The sequence below is a fragment of the Salmo trutta genome, chromosome 7 (genome assembly GCF_901001165.1).
Source record: "Salmo trutta chromosome 7, fSalTru1.1, whole genome shotgun sequence".
Lineage (NCBI taxonomy): Eukaryota > Metazoa > Chordata > Actinopteri > Salmoniformes > Salmonidae > Salmo > Salmo trutta.
In genome coordinates, this window is record NC_042963.1 from 14,688,490 (window position 1) to 14,708,262 (window position 19,773).

Below are 19,773 nucleotides of genomic sequence, written 5' to 3' on the forward strand. Positions count from 1 at the left end.
TGAACGTTTATCGTGAGTAATTTAGTAAATTCACCGGAAGTGATCGGTGGGAATGCTAGTTCTGAACGTCACATGCTAATGTAAAAAGCTGGTTTTTGATATAAATATGAACTTCATTGAACAAAACATGCATGTATTGTATAACATAATGTCCTAGGCGTGTCATCTGATGAAGATCATCAAAGGTTAGTGCTGCATACTGGAACATGTGAATTCAAATGGACTTTATTACAAAGTAACAAGCAGAGCTGGCCCATGGACCAACTGATCTTTCCAGTCTCAGCACACTCCTTTTATACAGTTTCATGTTTACATAACATACATGGTGTGGGGGTGCTTTGCTGTTGACGCTGTCAGTGATTTATTTAGAATTCAAGGCACGCTTAACCAGAATGGCTACCACAGCCTTCTGCAGCGATACGCCATCCCATCTGGTTTGCGCTTAGTGGGACCATCTGTTTTTCAACAGGACAATGACCCAAAACACACCCCCAGGCTTTGTAAGGGATATTTGACCAATAAGGAGAGTGATGGAGTGATATATCAGATGACCTGGCCTCCAGAATCACCTGACCTCAACCCAATTGAGATGGTTTGGGATGAGTTGGACCACAGAGTGAAGGAAAAGCAGCCAACAAGTGCTCAGCATATTTTTGTATTTATTTTTTTACCTTTTATTTAACTAGGCAAGTCAGTTAAGAACAAATTCTTATTTTCAATGATTGCCTAGGAACAGTAGGTAAACTGCCTTGTTTAGGGGCAGAACGACAAATTTTTACCTTGTCAGCTCGGGGATTCGATCTTGCTACCTTTCGGTTACTAGTCCAACACTCTAAACACCTGCCTACCCCCAAAAATATGTGGCAACTCCTTCAAAACTGTTGGGAAAGCATTCCTCATGAAGCTGGTTGAGAGCTTTGCACACTCTTGGCGTTCTATCATAAATGCAAAGGGTGGCTACTTTATAATATCTGAATAATATAAAATATATTTAGAATTGTTTAACAATTTTGTTATTTCATAGTTTTGATGTTGTCACTATTATTCTACAATGTAGAAAATAGTAAAAATAAAAACCCTTGAATGAGTAGGTGTGTCAACTTTTGCTACAAGCTTGGCACACCTTTATTTGGAGTTTCTCCCATTCTTCTCTGCAGATCCTCTCAAGCACGGTCAGGTTTGATAGGGTGCGTTGCTGCACATCTATTTTCAGGTCTCTCCAGAGATGTTCGTTCGGGCTTTGGCTGGGCCACTCAAGGACATTCAGATACTTGTCCCGAAGCCACTCCTGCATTATCTTGGCTGTGTGCTTAGGGTCGTTGTCCTTTTGGAAGGTGATCATTCGCCCCAGTCTGAGATCCTGAGCACTCTGGAGCAGATTTTCATCAAGGATCTCTCTGTACTTTGCTCCGTTCATCTTTCCCTCGATCCTGACTAGTCTCCCAGTCCCTGCTGCTGAAAAACATCCCCACAGCATGATGCTGCCACCACCATGGGGATGGTATTGGCCAGGTGATGAGCGGTGCCTTTACTCCAGACGTGACGCTTGGCATTCAGGCCAAAGAGTTAAATCTTGGTTTCATCAGACCAGAGAATCTTGTTTCTCATGGTCTGAGAGTCTTTAGGTGCCTTTTGGCAAACTTCAGCGTGCTGTCATGTACCTCTTTTTACTATGGACTGGCTTCCGTCTGGCAACTGATTGGCCTGATTGGTGGAGTGCTGCGGAGATGGATGTTCTTCTGGAAGGTTCTCCCATCTCCACAAAGGAAGTCTATAGCTCTGTCAGAGTGACCATCGGGTTTTTTGTCACCACCCTGACCAAGGCCCTTCTCCCCTGATTGCTCAGTTTGGCCAGACTGCCAGCTCTAAGAAGAGTCTTGATGTTTCCAAACTTTTTCCATTTAAGAATGATGGAGGCCACTGTGTTCTTGGAGACCTTCAATGCTGCAGAAATGTTTGGGTACCCTTCCCCAGATCTGTGCCTCGACACAATCCTTTCTACGTACAATTCCTTTGACCTCACGCCTTAGTTTTTTGCTCTGGCATGCTCTGTGTGTGTGTGTGTGTGTGTGCGTGCGCCTTTCCAAATCATGTCCAATCAATTGAAGGTACCACAAGTGGACTCCAATCAAATTGTAGAAATATGTCAAGGATGATCAATGAAAACAGGATGCACCTGAGCTCAATTTCGAGTCTCATAGCAAAGGTTCTGAATACTTGTGTAAATAAGGTATTTCAGTTTTTTTTATTTATAATACATTTGCAAAAATGTCCAAACCTGTTCGCTTTGTCATTATGGGGTATTGTGTGTAGATTGTGGGGGGAAAAAAACAATTGAATCCATTATAGAGTAAGGCTGTAACTAACAAAATGTGGAAAAAGTCAAGGTGTCTGAATACTTTCCGAATGCACTGCATGTTTATTGCATGTTGAGTCAGATCTATCAGACCGGTTATCCCGATTTTGATCTCGGAGTTGACCAAAGTTACCTCACTAACTCCTCAAACCTGATTCATAGTGTAGTGTACCCCACTGGTAAAACATATCAGCTAGTGTTGTGGAATATTGACTCAAATATTACACCTTTACTGGAACTTGTAAATTAAATTTAGGCTTTATTACAAAGTAGCGAAGTCGTGCTATTCCATGGAACAACCGTGTTTCTCAGCACAGAGCTTTGCCTTTATAGCATTACTTCCTTACAAAACACATATGGGTACTCCCCATATGCAAATGAAATAACTCCCCTTGTCCTTTCTCCACCATTTATCTTTCAGTCCCAGTTCTTGCTTGTTCACGCCCACATCTGCTTTGAGTTCAATTATAATGGTGGCAGGACCTTTTATGTGATACAAAAAATAATACATTTATTGTATACATATGTTTCACGTATTGGTCATTTTGTTACCATCCTGTTTCCATGTTCACCTGACATTAGTATGTCCAGGTGTAACAAATGTAGTTATGGGCATTAGCTAATGTAGTCATGTACATTAACTCATGCCAATGATTACATTAGCTTTGCTCAGAAACAGCAAATGCACTAGGTGACATCATTTCTACATCTAGCCAAATGTAATTATTGGCATGATCTCAGAAATAGCAAATGCAGTAAGTGGCATCGAATGATCTCCCACACTAGCCTATCTGTCATAAGACTATGCTGCCAGAGAATATGATGAGGGCTTTGTAGTTCCAGATTGCCATACTTTAAATCTAGATATTTTTTTTTGATACAGGCTATGTTGGTTACTGTGTGTGTGTGTGTGTGTGTGTGTGTGTGTGTGTGTGTGTGTGTGTGTGTGTGGCCCTGTTAATCACATTTTTTTTTTTCCAGAAATGTTTTAATTCTGAAATACTACAAGGCAGTAGGCAACACTGAGGAGACAAGGAGAATGCAGACCTATACCTGGACCCAAAGTGGACTGGATCGATCCGTCGCTGGACAATCAGCAAGTCCCCAAGTTACCAGTGGTCAGATGAGTGAGATTCCTTGCAGCTATTCTCGTCAATATGGGCCAGTCAGACCAGCTGTCCTGTATATAGAAGGTGGTCGATGCCTACCACACAGCGGACAAGTAACCAGTGGAGGTTACTGGAGTGGACCGAACCTGAATCAACAGGCTTCAATGGTGTACATAAACTCATCTCAGCATTCACCCACCAAAGAGCAAGTTCTAACAGGTACTAGTCCCCTTTTGACATCATTCTGGACTAACAATGCAGCGGCTGCTCAATCAACTGGTGTTACATCACAAAGTGGAAACCGTGACACCTTGCCCGGAAGGGTTAACAGTGCAGCTCAACCCACTTTCCAGCAGGGACAGGGGTTTTTGGGTGTTAAAAAAAACAATCCACAGAGGCTCGTAAAGGATGGTCAGGGTCCAACCATTCATTGCCCCCCTCATATTAATGCACCACTGAATACAAATGTTATGTATCATCTAAGCCCAGTGAGTGGCAGTCAGCAGCTTGTACTTGGCAGACAAGAGGGGGCCTCCAGTGGTACCTCTGCTTCTCTTGCAATGGGTAGGAGCCCCAACCATGTAAATCATAAATTGACTGTAGTGAGTGGGCAGGATTCAAGAAGGATGGCAGTTCAAGCTCCTCATCAGGGAAACCCAAAAACACCAAACTCTTTGCAAAGTGGACAGGAGACAACATATAACCAACTGTTGTATATACTTCAAAATCAGAACAATGACAGCAGGGCTGAGTTGAACAGGGTGCACCAACATGGAGCACCTGTCCACACTGGCTCATCAAACCACAGGCAAATGTATCCCTCTCAACTTCTCACTGGCAGCAACAACCAGGTCAATGTATCAAATGCTACAGTGGGGCAGTCAATGCCAATGCATAACATTAGCCAGAATCCTCAGTACAATGTTATGTATAACCCTCCTTTTAATAATTCTCCAAGACATGTCCCCATCTGCCCTAAAAGCTTTCCCATCCCACCACAACAGAACAGACTCCCATCTTATTGTGCAAATAATAACAGTCAGGCAGGGCCCATTGGAAATAATGCACACTATGCCTCTCATCCTAGGCTCCATATCCAAGGCACAGGCCCTACCCTACATTACAAGCCAGACTGCACCAATGTTCTGGTAGGCAACGCTGGACCATCTTCATCTGTGCCAAACTATAGTATACAGCCCTTAGGCCAGCACAACCGTGAGACCGCGCCTCCACCATACCCAGTCCAGCACAAGCGTAAGTCCGCGCCTCCACCATACCCAGGCCAGCACTCCCATGGACCCGTGCTGAACAAGACAGAACATGTGGTTGGGGCAGGAGCGCATTTTCTGCAACACGTGCCTAACCAAGGTGCAGCCCCTACCCTACATTACAAGCCAAAAAACACCTATGTTCAGTTATCCAACACTGGACCATCTTCATCTGTGCCAAACCATGGTATGCTGTCTTCAGGCCAGCAAAACTGTGAGTCTGTGACTCCGTCACACCCCATAAGACAGGGCTATTACATAACAGTAACAGAGGACAAAAGTGGAAATGGATTTAGAACAGAAAATTGTATTTTCATAGGAGATAAACCTAATGAAAGTGCTTTGGTCCTGCAAGGATCATCTGCAAGTAATGCCCCCTCTGTTCTTACGACACAGAAGGCCATTGCAGTTGTACAACCACTATCGCAGTGTATGCAGACAAACACACCTCTAAATGTGGCTGATAAAATCTCCTTGACTACCCAAGGTATGTCTATCTTAACAGGTGTCAAAAATGTGAGCAACCCTGGGGAAGAATCTTGTGACCAAAGTCCATCACAAGCCCAAACAACCCTTACTCTATCTGCTTCTTTGACAAATGAATCTGAACAAGAGGTCCCCAAGATCAGACTAGAATCAGGGGCTGATAAAACATTGACCAAGGGTGCAGAAACTTCTGATGTTGAAATGGCCAAGATATATTCATGTTTTAAGCCTCAACGGTCATTATCAAACGGGTTACGTGCAGAGAAATTTGATTCTCAACCATTATCTAATGTGGAATGTCAAGCCACTCAGAGAAAAGAGTTAGCTGACAGAGAAATGACCACTCATGTGCATGTTAACCAATTGAGTGAGGAAACAAATGAAAAAGTCGATTCTGATGAGGACATTTTTGAATTGTCCTCCATTCCTGTAATCAAATGGACCCTTGGTAAATTGAAGGAGTTGGTAGATACTGTGCAAAGTCAGAAATGCACTGCCACACCAGTTGAAAGCAAAATACTAAGCCTCTATTGGGACGGAGATGGGCCAAAGCTTATGGATGCTGCAAGATCTGGTATGTTACAAAATATAATGGAAGAGGTTAGATCTGTGTGTGGCGACGATGACGATATGTCATCACAGTCTGTCATATTTTCACAAGCCAGGCGCAAAAACTGGGGTCAAGTTGAAGAGAAATATGCCATTCTTAAACATGATTCTGTTCACCCCGGGTTCCCAGCGCAAGAGTCATCATGGTTGAACACAAATAAGCAGCTTGATGACATAGACAAGGAGTTTGGATTCCCATGGTCACTAAGATATGACCAAAAGACTCTTCATAGAGGAGATGAACAAACAAAACTGATTTGTACCGAAAATGAAAAATCTGCGGACTCTGCCAATGACATGCAGACTGAGGTGGCTCAGACGAAGAGACCAACACCCTCTGATTCTGATGCTAAAGAAATTCAAGTGTCAGGTTTGGCACACGGTTCCACTCAGACCCTCTCACTGGTTAAGAGAGAAAAGGCAGGTATCATTTTTAGTGACCCATTTTCCTCCCTGGAGATCAACGTGCTGACACCAGAAGAAGCTTTGCAGTTTTTCAGTGGGCAGCTACCACAAGATGAAGTGAATGAAGAAGACCTGTTGGAATTGCCAATGGAAAGGGACGCGGAGCTGATTGAGTTGAAAGATTACTCAGTGGAGGATAAGTCATCTGAGAGGGTAGATGCGAAGTTGACTGATTTAAAACTCGAAAACAAAGGGGATGCCCAATCAGAAGATTACTGTTGCCTCTCTCGTTGGATGGCAGTGTTCAGTGGGTCCACCAATTCTTCGTCCTGCAAATGCCAATACGAGACTAAATTGGGTTCGGCAAAGGCCACTGTGAATGCGACGGCGTTGGTTGAGGTAACATTGTCTGTTGAACCCAACACAACAAAAGCAGAACAAAGGGAATGCCTGCAATTGTCTAAATCAAATGGCACAGCAGAAGAAAAGAGGGAAGAGAATCCTGTAAAAAATGTGAATCCTCAATCTTGGAAATCTACAGGCATTCAAGAATGCCAAACAATTGTCTTGTCTGATAGCAAATCTGAGACTGCTCGCATATACACAAATGGGGTGAAGAGCTTGCCTTTGTCAGAAGCCCCAGCACTGCAACTCCCCATCAACCACACAAACATTGTTGAAATTGAAGAGGTCTTCTCCCGTTATGAAGACTTTATTAAAGTAGCCACCCCAATATCGGAGCTAGTTTGGGACGATGTACAGCCAAAGCAGAAACTACCAGGTCTGTTCCAGAAACGTATGGAATGTGTACAAGAACTTGGTGTCATTTTGGAAGAAGGAAACCCTAGAGGTAGTGAAGTCGTTCCTACAGTTCCCATTCCTACTTCTATTCTGCAACCCCAACCAACAGACAAAATCGGTTTCCTTACATCACTTTCCTTGGCACAAAGATGTCACAAACATCTCTCTCCTAAAACAAATCGTAGCTACAAGGTTAAACATAAAGGGGTTGGACTCAAGAGAAGATGTGTTGAAAGTCCTCATTCAAATTTGCCTGTCCCAAGAAAGCAAATGAAAATGAGGGATGGATTAGGTCCCTCCTTTCAACTCGTTCCTGAGGTCAACTTGACTGATGATGATGATGATGATGATGTTTTTGAGCCCCCCAATACAACTACTTCTAAATCTTTGGAAGAAGAGAAACATTCAAAAGGTAGCAATCTCCAGAATCCAACAGAACATGGAATTGGGAACAACATTTGGAGGGTTGCCACAGTAAGTCTAGCCTTGTTTGGTTCCGCGCTCCAGAGGAAAAATGGGGCTTTAGCAACTGACCAACGCAAGGACCATAATGCTTCTCGAGCCAGACCTTTTGCAGACAATGCTCCAGCACCTCCTATAACCCTCAGTGTGAGTGTCAACTCCTGGACCAGTCCTCCAGCGGAAAGCCCAATCAAACAATGGATCTTAAACGAGTGGAATAATAGTTTCATCCCGACAAAGACAAAGTCCAGGGGCAAAGTGTCAAGACTACAAAACAGAAGAGGCTTCGCTCCAAAGATTATTTGTGCTGAAATGGCCAAAAAGACTGTTGCCCTCACCAACACAGATAGAGGTGCATTATCCTCTGAAAGGCGAGCCAAACCAGAAAGAACTGTAAAGGCCAAGCAGACTTTGCGGCGTGTTGAAAGAGAAAGAATCTTAAACGGCCTGAAACTCGGACCGAAGAAATCTAGGATTGAGGCAGTGCCATCCAGTATCCCTGATCTAGTGGAAAAAAGTAAATATGAGATCGGAAACCCTGCTCCTTTGCCTCATGAGCAGAACAGTCTTATGTTTAGTGTGCTGCCGGAGTCGTTCAACTTCAAAGAAGTCATGGACCCTCCGACACAGACAGGTTCAATGAATGGTAAGTAATACCAACACCAACACATTTGCTCTTATTTCAGTTAATGTTACCTGTAATTAGACATTTATTCCTGCTCTTTTCACATTGAAACACTTTTTCCATCAGACATGGCTGGTCCGGTTGCTGCGAAGGCTGAGAGTCCTCAGACGATAGTCCAAAAATCCCAAGGTAATAAAGCATGCTGTCTATTCAACCATGTGTTGAAAATTTACTGTATGTAATGTGTCCGCTACCTACATTGCATTTTCCATATCATTGTAAGGAAAGCATTTCTTGTATCTATTCAGTTTGTTCCCCATCTCCATGTATTCCTTTGTCAAATATGAGGATGTAGGTTTTTGTTTTATTTGTTGTAACATTTATTGTAACAAATGAATTATTACTCCATTTAGGTGTATGGTCTGTTGGCATTCAGAAGAGATATTGTCCTCTCACCTCTTTGACCACTAAAGTTCCCAAGTCTTCCTCCACCACCTTCCAGAAGTTTCAGAAGAAATTCAAGCAGAAGAAGTAGGCCTGGCAGCTAACCCACGACAAATTGTATTGTCTCCAGTTATGGACTGGGGGAGTGGAGTGAAGACTGTCGCATGACAATCTGATTCTTGTAACTTGTTTCCCATGGAAATATATGTACAATTTTTGTTTTTAATGACAAATGTTCATAACCAATGTATATTCTTTGGGAATGCAGAAATTTACCTCATTGTGGCAAGGTTGGGCAGCTCATAATACAGTTATTATTTACTGTAGTTATCGTTTACATTCTTAAGTGACTGAGAATTTATCTGACAGTGTCCTCTCTACCTTAGGCCTGACAGGTGTTGGTTCCACTTTTCTTGGCTCTTATTTACTTAACAAATAAGGAACACTCAATGTGCACTTATAAATTAGAACAATTTTCATCAAAATACAGCTGTAGACCGAAGTCAAAGATCAAACATCACACATACAACTGATGTCTCTCCTGTGTTCTGCCAAATAGGAAAAGTCCAAGTTGCTTTTAATATGCTTGCAGTCAACCCCTAGTGATGTAAATGCCTACGTCATTACCCTCTACTCATGAGACCAAGCCCATGCATACACAGCTATACAAATAATAGTTCCAGTGTTTTCTAAAGGCTCAGCAGTACATGTCCACTCCCCAAGTTGATTTATGGTGGTATGTCTGACTAGTCTCATCTCTTTCACTCCCCTGCAGGGTTCTGTGTCTATGAATCTCTTTTATCTTTGAGGCGCTTTCTCAGACACCCTGTTTTGACTGCAATAACTCACACAGCTCTCAGACCGTTTCTTATAAGAAGCAGAGACTATAAAATAACTGTGGAACAATATTACACCTTATAATGCATATATATATATATATATATAGTTAATCTGTAGTCTAGGACACTATAAATGTAAGGGGGGACGGGTCTTATAACCCTTCCCCTTCTATTAATACAACATAACCATAACCAATTATTATAATACATCAAACATTTGGTGCAGCCCCTATCATGACCCCATCACAGGCAACATTGCGAAACTTCATCTAATTAAAAAAAAAAAACTAAACTAAAGTTTTGTGTGTCATTGGATTGCTGTATTTTAATGTTTATTTTCTTGTCAGTGTTGTCTGACATTTTTGGGGGGTAAACAGTTTTATGCAAACCTCATGTTTACTGTTTTGAATGTATCACAGAATGTGAACTATGCCAAATTGACTGCGGTTTGTATGAATTTGTAAGTTATCATTCTGCCCACCTCTCTACTGTTCCCTTTTACAATCTTATAACAAGTGGGTACCTTGCCAATAGATATTTTTCTGGAGTTTAAACCGATTCCGTTTGTTTACACGGGATGAACAGTATTGTATGATTTTAGAGATACTAAGCCAGCTGAAACAAGGTTCCATTGCAGTATTCTGGATGCATATAGCAGGAAACCTGTATGTTTGTAGTAACCACTGACCTGGTGCATTTACATTATATTTTCATATGTTTGTTCGACCTAGTGTTATTTCTTTATGTTGGTGTATGTTATTTGTTTCTAAATATTTTTGTACACTTAAAAATATATTGTCAGCAGCATCCTTCACTTGGCTTTTGTTGATTTTATAGGGGACTAAAGTAAGACAGGCAGGGTACATTCTTACAAGAGGTGTCTGTTGGTTAGGTGTGAATGCTAACCCTTTTTATGGTTAAAAGAAGGCTATATAGACCATATAAAGTGTAGTATTGGGATGCAAACTCAAAATGTAATACATTTCTAATCTGAAATTCTAAATATCTGACATGGTACAGGTGTATTTTTTTTTTTTAAAGCCCATAACCATGTGTGTGAGGTTTGTACTTTTGTTTCAAAGTTAATCATCTTTAAACACCAGTCTCAACGTCAACAGTGAAGAGGCGACTCCAGGATGCTGGCCTAGGCAGAGTTGCAAAGAAAAAGCCATATCTCAGACTGGCCAATTAAAAAGAAAAGATTCAGATGGGCAAAAGAACACAGACACTGGACAGAGGAACTCTGCCTAGAAGGCCAGCATCCCGGAGTCGCCTCTTCACTGTTGACGTTGAGACTGGTGTTTTGCGGGTACTATTTAATGAAGCTGCCAGTTGATGACTTGAGACGTCTGTTTCTCAAACTTGACACTCTAATGTACTTGTCCTCTTGCTCAGTTGTGCACCGGGGCCTCCCACTCCTCTTTCTATTCTGGTTAGAGCCAGTTTGCGCTGTTCTGTGAAGGGAGTATTACACAGCGTTGTACGAGATCTTCAGTTTCTTGGCAATTTCTCGCATGGAATAGCCATAATTTCTCAGAACAAGAATAGACTGACGAGTTTCAGAAGAAAGTTCTTTGTTTCTGGCCATTTTGAGCCTGTAATCGAACCCACAAATGCTGGTGCTCCAGATGCTCAACTGATTTAAAGGAGTTTTATTGCTCCTTTAAATCAGCACAACAGTTTTCAGCTGTGCTGACATATTTGCAAAAGGGTTTTCTAATGATCAATTATCCTTGTAAAATTATAAACTTGGATTAGATAACACAACGTGTCATTGTAACACAGGAGTGATGGTTGCTGACAATGGGCTTCTGTACACCTATGTAGATATTCCATAAAAAATCTGCCGTTTCCAGCTACAATAGTCATTTACAACATTAACAATGTATTCCTGATCAATTTGATGCTATTTTAATAGACCAAAAATGTGCTTTTCTTTCAAAAACAAGGACATTTCTAAGTGACCCCAAACTTTTGAACGGTAGTGTATATGGATAGGAACATTACCCCCAGGTTGAACTGGTGGAGGTCATCAATTATCTGGTAACGAAATTTCCTGGCAATGATTGATTCCCAGTACAATTATACAAACACTCATCAAAAATTACTAAAGCCTGTGTTACTTATGTTCACAGCAGCTATTAGAATAAAAGCAATCTCTACAAACATTTTTTTACATAATCCAACATACCAGGAACTTGAAGGCTCCAAAAGTGGCAGTATCGTTAGATGCTGAAAAAAAAAACATTTGGAGTGGAATGGGCATATGTGGTGGATGTCTTGAAAAAGTAGTTTTCTTTGTTATTTTGTTGTTGGATTGAGCTATTGTATAATCATTTAAGTTGTCGAGAGAGACAAGGATGCTGTCTGTCGTTATCTATTTGCTTTAGCCACAGAACACACACACAACGCCGCCGTTGCTACCATTGCAGGATCCATCACAGCTGCTTCCTGCCAGAGACCAACCAACAGGATACATCCAGAGAGACTGGACGCAAGCAAGAAGACATAGAACTGATCATGGGAACCATTATCTTGGGAATTATGTTATGTGAGATCAAATGCATAACATGAGTGAACTGGTGCTGATCTCAAAGATATTGAACACATGGAAAGATTCTTTTTTTTTTTACTTCAACACATGAAATGTACTGTATCCAAAGTAACCATGTGATTTAATATTGCATGTATTCTATGTCAGAGGAGGCTGGTGGGAGGAGCTATAGGAGGGTGGGCTCATTGTAATGGCTGGAATTAAATATATGGAATGGAGTCAAACACATTGTTTCCATGAGTTTGTTTTTGGTACCATTCCATTGATACCGTTCCCATTACAATGAGCCCTTCCTCCTATAGCTACTCACACCAGCCTGCTCTGGTCTATATCTATATAGCAAGCTAACCATTTCCCCCTACTGAAAAGCCAATTCTGACGTGTTTTATGAAACTAATAAGAATTGCCTCAGGCCTGCGTTGAAACGGCTGCCAGTTTATGCGCACGAAAAGCGCATCTCTATTCCCCTGCAACAAAGCCACATGCTGCTGAAGAAACATAATTGAATAGCAGAAAGTAGCAAGGACAATGAGTACATTGACCGGATAGAAAGGTGGGAGCATGTAATGAAATTACCATTTACATTTACGTCATTTAGCAGACGCTCTTATCCAGAGCGACTTACATCTCTGAGTAGGATGTCATGACAAAGATTGCATTAGCTGAGAACATAACATTTCCGCCTTCTAACATACTATTGTCAGGAGGAAACAGGAGAAGAATGGTGGCAAATTGACTGACATGTGAACCATATGCAATAAATGTATTATTTGTTGTATAAGCTAGGGGGTTCTGCCACCATTGTAATCCAAACCGGAACAGATGTGGGCGTTATCAGGCATAAACAGGCAAGAAACTCGGGTTGGAAGATAATGGTGGCGGAAGGACTAAGAGGAGTAATTGCATTAACATAGGGGATGTACCCATATGCTGTATGTGCATAAAAGAAGAGCCGATGCTCAGGGAAGTTAGTTGTTCCATGGACCAGCTCGGCTTTGCAACTCTGTATTAAAGTCTGTATTGAATTCACAAGTTCTTGCAAGAGTATTATATTCTTAAGACAATTTTCCACGACAATGCTCACACGACACCCTAACATTCCTTTGTTTATGCTCCAACTGTACCATGGTAATGAATGTGTCCGGAGTCGGGAAGAGACAGACAAGCAGCGTTTCTCAGCCAATCGAAATCATGAATCAGCTGCTATCATTTTTATGGATATATACAAAGAAATGTCAATTGAAAAAAGGTGAAACGAAGTACCAAGGTAAAAACAGTTTCAAGTTCGATATTCGACGGATATTCGTGCTTTCAAACCTCAATAGCTTTCAAACCACTTGAGCCACAGACTCCAAATTAGTGTCAAGATGTTGGAAAATTGCGCACAACATTGCACAGGTCTTATTTTCACGATTTGGACATTAATTCGCTTTCCAAAGCTAACAAACGTGGAAATGTGAGCAGCATTTTGTATTACTAGTTGAATTAGTTATGGAGTGTAAACAAAGTACAAACTTTTTTTACATTCGAATTTCAATAGCTCCTTGGTCATGTGACCTACTTGACACAAACGAGGTTCAGAATGTCCACTGACTACCCTTTTATATTGCACAACCTTTGATTTGTTCATTTTCATCTCACAAGTTTTTACATGAATTTTTCAAACTTTCTCATTTCAATAGCTCATTTCAATAGCTGGTCATGTGACCTACTGGCTTCAAATAAGGTTCAGAATGTCCAGTCAGTGGGCCTACACATTTCATACCCTTTAGTTTGTCCATTTTCATCTCTCGCGTTTTTACATGAATTTTTCAAACTTAAAAATGTCAATAGCTCCTTGGTCATGTGACCTACTGGACTCAAATAAGGTTCAGAATGTCCACTCAGTGGCCCTACACATTGCACATCCTTTAGTTTGTCAATTTTCATCTCACCCGTTTTTACATTTTTCTAACTTTCAATAGCTCCTTGGTCATGTGACCTAATGACTTCAAACTTCAGAATGTCCACGGACTAGCCTTATATATTGCACACTCTTGTTTGTGTACTGTAAAATCACACAATGTAATGTACATTTTTCATAGTTTTAAATTTCAATGGCTCCTTGGACATGTCAATTACACACCTAAGAAGCGTGCAGTGGATATACACCCATATTGCATAACCTCTAGTCATGAATCTTCTATATTGTTGTACATTAATATTAGTTTGACAATTAGGGTGTTCAGTCCAGTGTTGTGTTAACCCTTTAATATTAATCTATAGTAGTTGGTAGTTCTAAGTACTTATTTTCCCTTTTTATTTTTCCACAGTATTTAACAGCGGTACACAATAGGAGAGAGACAGATAATATCTTCTTTCATCGTTAATATCAACCATAAAGGAAAAGGGCAAAGTACGAGAGACGTGTTATTAACTGTCCAAAGCAGGGATGGAGAGTGAGCTAGTGAGGTAGGCTGCAATGGGTTTGCTGGTCGATACATATACTGAACATGTAACCACAGTAATGATGGACAGAAAATCAATGAATAAAAATGTAATATTGACAAATTAAACAGAAATTGTAGACCTTTAATATTTTCCAACATGTCAACACTTTACTTCAAAGTACAACATATTTCACAGTGTTAACTTTCTCTTTATCCCTGGTTGATGTACATTTCAGAGCCTCTTGTGGATGGGGTATAGCATACATTTTCAACAACAAAGACAGCACTTCCAGTTTGTGTTCTTCACTCTGAACTCGTCTTCATTCCTAGTTACAGCACATGGAACCACCGTTGGCATGCAAAACAAAGCATAACATGTTATAAATAATATCAAATATCAATGCAGTATGTGTTATATCATAAATTGTCTTACATGCTGTCACTGTTGTCAAAAGATTATAAACATGTTAAATAAAGTTACTAACCCAGTCAGTCTTTGGGCCACATCCAGGTTCTTATCAGTGGCACACATGAAGCAGTTGTTGGCTTTGTTGAACTCTGAAATCATAGGCATGAACTGAACATATGGTTGTCCCACATACTACATAAAAATAAGGAATTTACATTTACTTTGAATTAAATGTCATAACATATATTAAAAATGTATCCTCAGCCATTTCTTTTTGCAGTTGCTCCATGTGTTTTTGTGAAGGTTCTATATCAATTTTGGAGGGGATGTTGGGGAAGTTCTGTGCAACTTCCTTGGCCATCTACACCAAAAAAATATACAGTTTTTGACCTAATTGTCACATAACAGCTAACCTGTCACGATCGTCGCAGTAAGTGAACCAAGGCGCAGCGGGTCGAGTGCTCATCTAAACTTTATTAGTGAACACTTAAACAAAACAAGAAAACGAACTAACAGTCTTGCAGGCTAAATACAGCAGTGCTAAGAACAACCTCCTACAATCCCCATAACAAACATACTCCTAAATATAGGACCTTCAATCAGAGGCAACGATAACCAGCTGCCTCCAATTGAAGGCCCCAATCCCAATTACCTAAACATAGATCTAAATACCCTAGAACAAACAGAACTATACAACATAGAACTAAACCAAAAACCCCGGAATACATAAATCAAACGCCCCTCTACACAAACCCACACTCAAAACCATATAAAACAAATACCCCCTGCCACGTCCTGACCAAATTATAATACCAAATAACCACTTTACTGGTCAGGACGTGACATAACCATTCATCATTGAAAATATAACTATCAAACCTGCATTACAAAGACCCCTCAGCTGAAGGTGTCGTGCTGCATGGTGTGAGTTATTTCCCTCCTTTCCACTTTATGTCACTTTCTTCACTTCACTTTCCAAGATGGCGTAGCAGTTCAGACGTCCTTTACCCTCTTGTCGTGTCCCGTGTGTGTGTGTATGTATATATGTATACATATTTTTTTTCTTCACATATCTTTTTACATTTTTTCTTTTAAAAACTCAACCTCAAAGCACTCTCCTGCAACCCGCCTCACCAATTTAAAAAATGTACCTCATCTGAAATCCACAACAGAAGCTAGCCAGAGGTTAGCCATTTTCACTGGCTAACGTTGGAGTTCAGATAGCCACGGTTAGCTGTCCTCAGCTATCCATTAGCTCGAAAAGCTGTCGCCAGTTTTTGTACAGCGTGACTCAGACCAGAGCATACCGGACCTATTCTCTCTCCTTTCCCCGATTTCTACCGCAGACTCTGGACATTTACACCTGGATCTTGCAGCAAACTAGCTGCTACCTGAGTGACTATTGGCAACGTCGGTCCCGGAATTAACACACATTATTCCGGAGCTAGCCAGCTGAAGAGTTCCGTCAGCCACTCGTGGGCTTTTCCTGAGCTAGCCAGCTGAAGTGTCTCCTGGGCTACAATCACCTATCCTGACCCGTTTTACTGCCGATGCGGAGCCCCATCGGGCCTTCACGACTGGACCACCGACGTTATCTGCCCGAGGGAGTTATCCAACTGGCCCCTCCGTCGCGACGTAACCTGATCGCCCATCTGCGGCCGGCTAATCGTTAGCGGTCTTATCAGCTGCGATCTGAATAGCTCTATCGGACACTTTTCTTGGGCCACTATAACTAACTATTTTGCTAACTTGGACAGGTCCCCCCTTCCACACGGAACCCCACTAACCCACAGACGGAAACGCACGAGGTGGCTAAAAACAGACCTCCCTCCATCTTCCACCAGCTTGCTACCTATGGCCCGGCTAGCTGTCTGAATCTCACTGGACCCTTTGATCACTCGGCTAAGCATGCCTCTCCTTAATGTCAATATGCAATGTCCATTGCTGTTCTGGTTAGTGTTTATTGGCTTATTTCACTGTAGAGCCTCTAGCCCTGCTCATTATACCTTATCCAACCTCTCAGTTCCTCCACCCACACATGCTATGACATCTTCTGGTTTCAATGATGTTTCTAGAGACAATATCTCTCTCATCATCCCTAAATGCCTAGGTTTACCTCCTCTGTATTCACATCCCACCATACCTTTGCCTGTACATTATACCTTGAAGCTATTTTATCGCCCCCAGAAACCTGCTCCTTTTTCTCTCTATTCTGGACGTCATAGACGACCAATTCTTATAGCTTTTAGCCGTACCTTCATACTCATTCTTCTCTGCTCCTCTGGGGATGTAGAGGTGAATCCAGGCCCTGCAGTGCCTGGCTCCACTCCTACTCCCCAGGCGCTCTCTTTTGATGACTTCTGTAACCGTAATAACCTTGGTTTCATGCATGTTAACATTAGAAGCCTCCTCCCTAAGTTTGTTTTATTCACTGCTTTAGCACACTCTGCCAACCCGGATGTCCTAGCTGTGTCTGAATCTTGGCTTAGGAAGTCCACCAAAAACTCTGAAATCTTCATCCCTAACTACAACGTTTTCAGACAAGATAGAACGACCAAAGGGAGCGGTGTTGCAATCTACTGCAGAGATAGCCTGCAGAGTTCTGTCCTGCTATCCAGGTCTGTACCCAAACAATTTGAACTTCTACTTTTAAAAATCCACCTCTCCAAAAACAAGTCTCTCACCGTCGCCACCTGCTATAGACCCCCCTTGGCCCCTAGCTGTGCTCTGGACACCATATGTGAACTGATTGCCCCCCATCTATCTTCAGAGCTCGTGCTACTAGGTGACCTAAACTGGGACATGCTTAATACCCCAGCCATACTACAATCCAAGCATGATGCCCTCAATCTCACAGAAATTATTAATGAACCCACCAGGTACAACCCCAAAGCCGCAAACACTGGCACCCTCATAGATATCATCCTTACCAACATGCCCTCTAAATACACCTCTGCTGTTTTCAACCAAGATCTCAGCGATCACTGCCTCATTGCCTGCACCCGTAATGGGTCAGCGGTCAAACGACCTCCACTCATCACTGTCAAACGCTCCCTGAAACATTTCAACGAGCAAGCCTTTCTAATCGACCCGGCCCTGGTATCCTGGAAGGATATTGACCTCATCCCATCAGTAGAGGATGCCTGGTTATTTTTTTTAAATGCCTTCCTCACCATCTTAAATAAGCATGCCCCTTTCAAGAAATTTAGAACCAGGAACAGATATAGCCCTTGGTTCTCCCCAGACCTGACTGCCCTTAACCAAAACAGAAATATCCTGTGGCGTTCTGCATTAGCATCGAACTGCCCCCGCGATATGCAACTTTTCAGGGAAGTTAGAAACCAATACACACAGGCAGTTAGAAACGCCAAGGCTAGCTTTTTCAAACAGAAATTTGCTTCGTGCAACTCCAACTCTAAAAAGTTCTGGGACATTGTAAAGTCCATGGAGAATGAGAACACCTCCTCCCAACTGCCCACTGCACTGAGGATAGGAAACTCTGTCACCACCGATAAGCCCACTATAATTGAGAATTTCAATAAGCATTTTTCTACGGCTGGCCATGCTTTCCACCTAACTACCCCTACTGCATTCAACAGCACTGCACCCCCCACAGCTACTCGCCCAAGCCTCCCCCATTTCTCCTCCCAAATCCATTCAGCTGATGTTCTGAAAGAGCTGCAAAATCTGGACCCCTACAAATCAGCTGGGCTTGACAATCTGGACCCTTTCTTTCTAAAATGATCTGCCGAAATTATTGCAACCCCTATTACTAGCCTGTTCAACCTCTCTTTCGTGCCGTCTGAGATTCCCATAGATTGGAAAGCAGCTGCTGTCATCCCCCTCTTCAAAGGAGGTGACACTCTTGACCCAAATTGCTACAGACCTATATCGAAAGCCAGGTCAACAAACAGATTACCGACCATTTCGAATCCCACCGCACCCTCTCCGCTATGCAATCTGGTTTCAGAGCTGGTCATGGGTGCACCTCAGCCATGCTCAAGGTCCTAAACGACATCGTAACCGCCATCGATAAGAAACAATACTGTGCTTCCGTATTCATTGACCTGGCCAAAGCTTTTGACTCTGTTAATCACCACATCCTCATCGGCAGACTCAGTAGCCTTGGTTTCTCAAACGATTGCGTCGCCTGGTTCACCAACTACTTCTCTGATAGAGTTCAGTGTGTCAAATCGGAGGGCCTGCTGTCCGGACCTCTGGCAGTCTCTATGGGGGTACCACAGGGTTCAATTCTTGGGCCAACTCTTTTCTCTGTATACATCAATGATGTCGCTCTTGCTGCTGGTGAATCTCTGATCCACCTCTACGCAGACGACACCATTCTGTATAGTTCTGGCCCTTCTTTGGACACAGTGTTAACAACCCTCCAGACGAGATTCAATGCCATTCAACTCTCCTTCCGTGGTCTCCAACTGCTCCTAAACACAAGTAAAACTAAAATGCATGCTCTTCAACCGATCGCTGCCTGCACCTGCCCACCTGTCCAGCATCACTTCTCTGGACGGTTCTGACTTAGTATTTGTGGACAACTACAAATACCTAGGTGTCTGGTTAGACTAAACTCTCCTTCCAGACTCACATCAATCATCTCCAATCCAAAGTTAAATCTAGAATTGGCTTCCTATTTCGCAACAAAGCATCCTTCACTCATGCTGCCAAACATACCCTCGTAAAACTGACCATCCTACCAATCCTCGACTTCGGCGATGTCATTTACAAAATAGCCTCCAATACCCTACTCAACAAGCTGGATGCAGTCTATCACAGTGCCATCCGTTTTGTCACCAAAGCCCCATATACTACCCACCACTGCGACCTGTACGCTCTCGTTGGCTGGCCTTCGCTTCATAATCGTCGCCAAACACATTGGCTCCAGGTCATCTACAAGACCCTGCTAGGTAAAGTCCCCCCTTATCTCCGCTCACTGGTCACCATAGCAGCACCCACCTGTAGCAC

General features: G+C 42.3%; 1 protein-coding gene across 5 annotated transcripts in view; it reads left to right on the forward strand.

Annotated features, from left to right (window-relative positions):
• The window catches only part of LOC115196989 (uncharacterized), a 39,591-nt gene extending 29,373 nt beyond the window's left edge, over positions 1–10,218 (forward strand). For 4 of the 5 annotated variants that reach the window (XM_029758085.1, XM_029758086.1, XM_029758087.1 and 1 more), the window contains 3 exons: positions 3,338–8,142; positions 8,248–8,310; positions 8,535–10,218. In XM_029758085.1, coding sequence (XP_029613945.1) covers positions 3,396–8,142; positions 8,248–8,310; positions 8,535–8,656 — 4,932 coding nt within the window. In that variant the 5' untranslated portion in view covers positions 3,338–3,395 and the 3' untranslated portion in view covers positions 8,657–10,218. The remainder of the gene's footprint in view (positions 1–3,337; positions 8,143–8,247; positions 8,311–8,534) is intronic. The other variant, XM_029758088.1, reaches the window with a different exon arrangement.
• Positions 10,219–19,773: the final 9,555 nt, after the last annotated feature.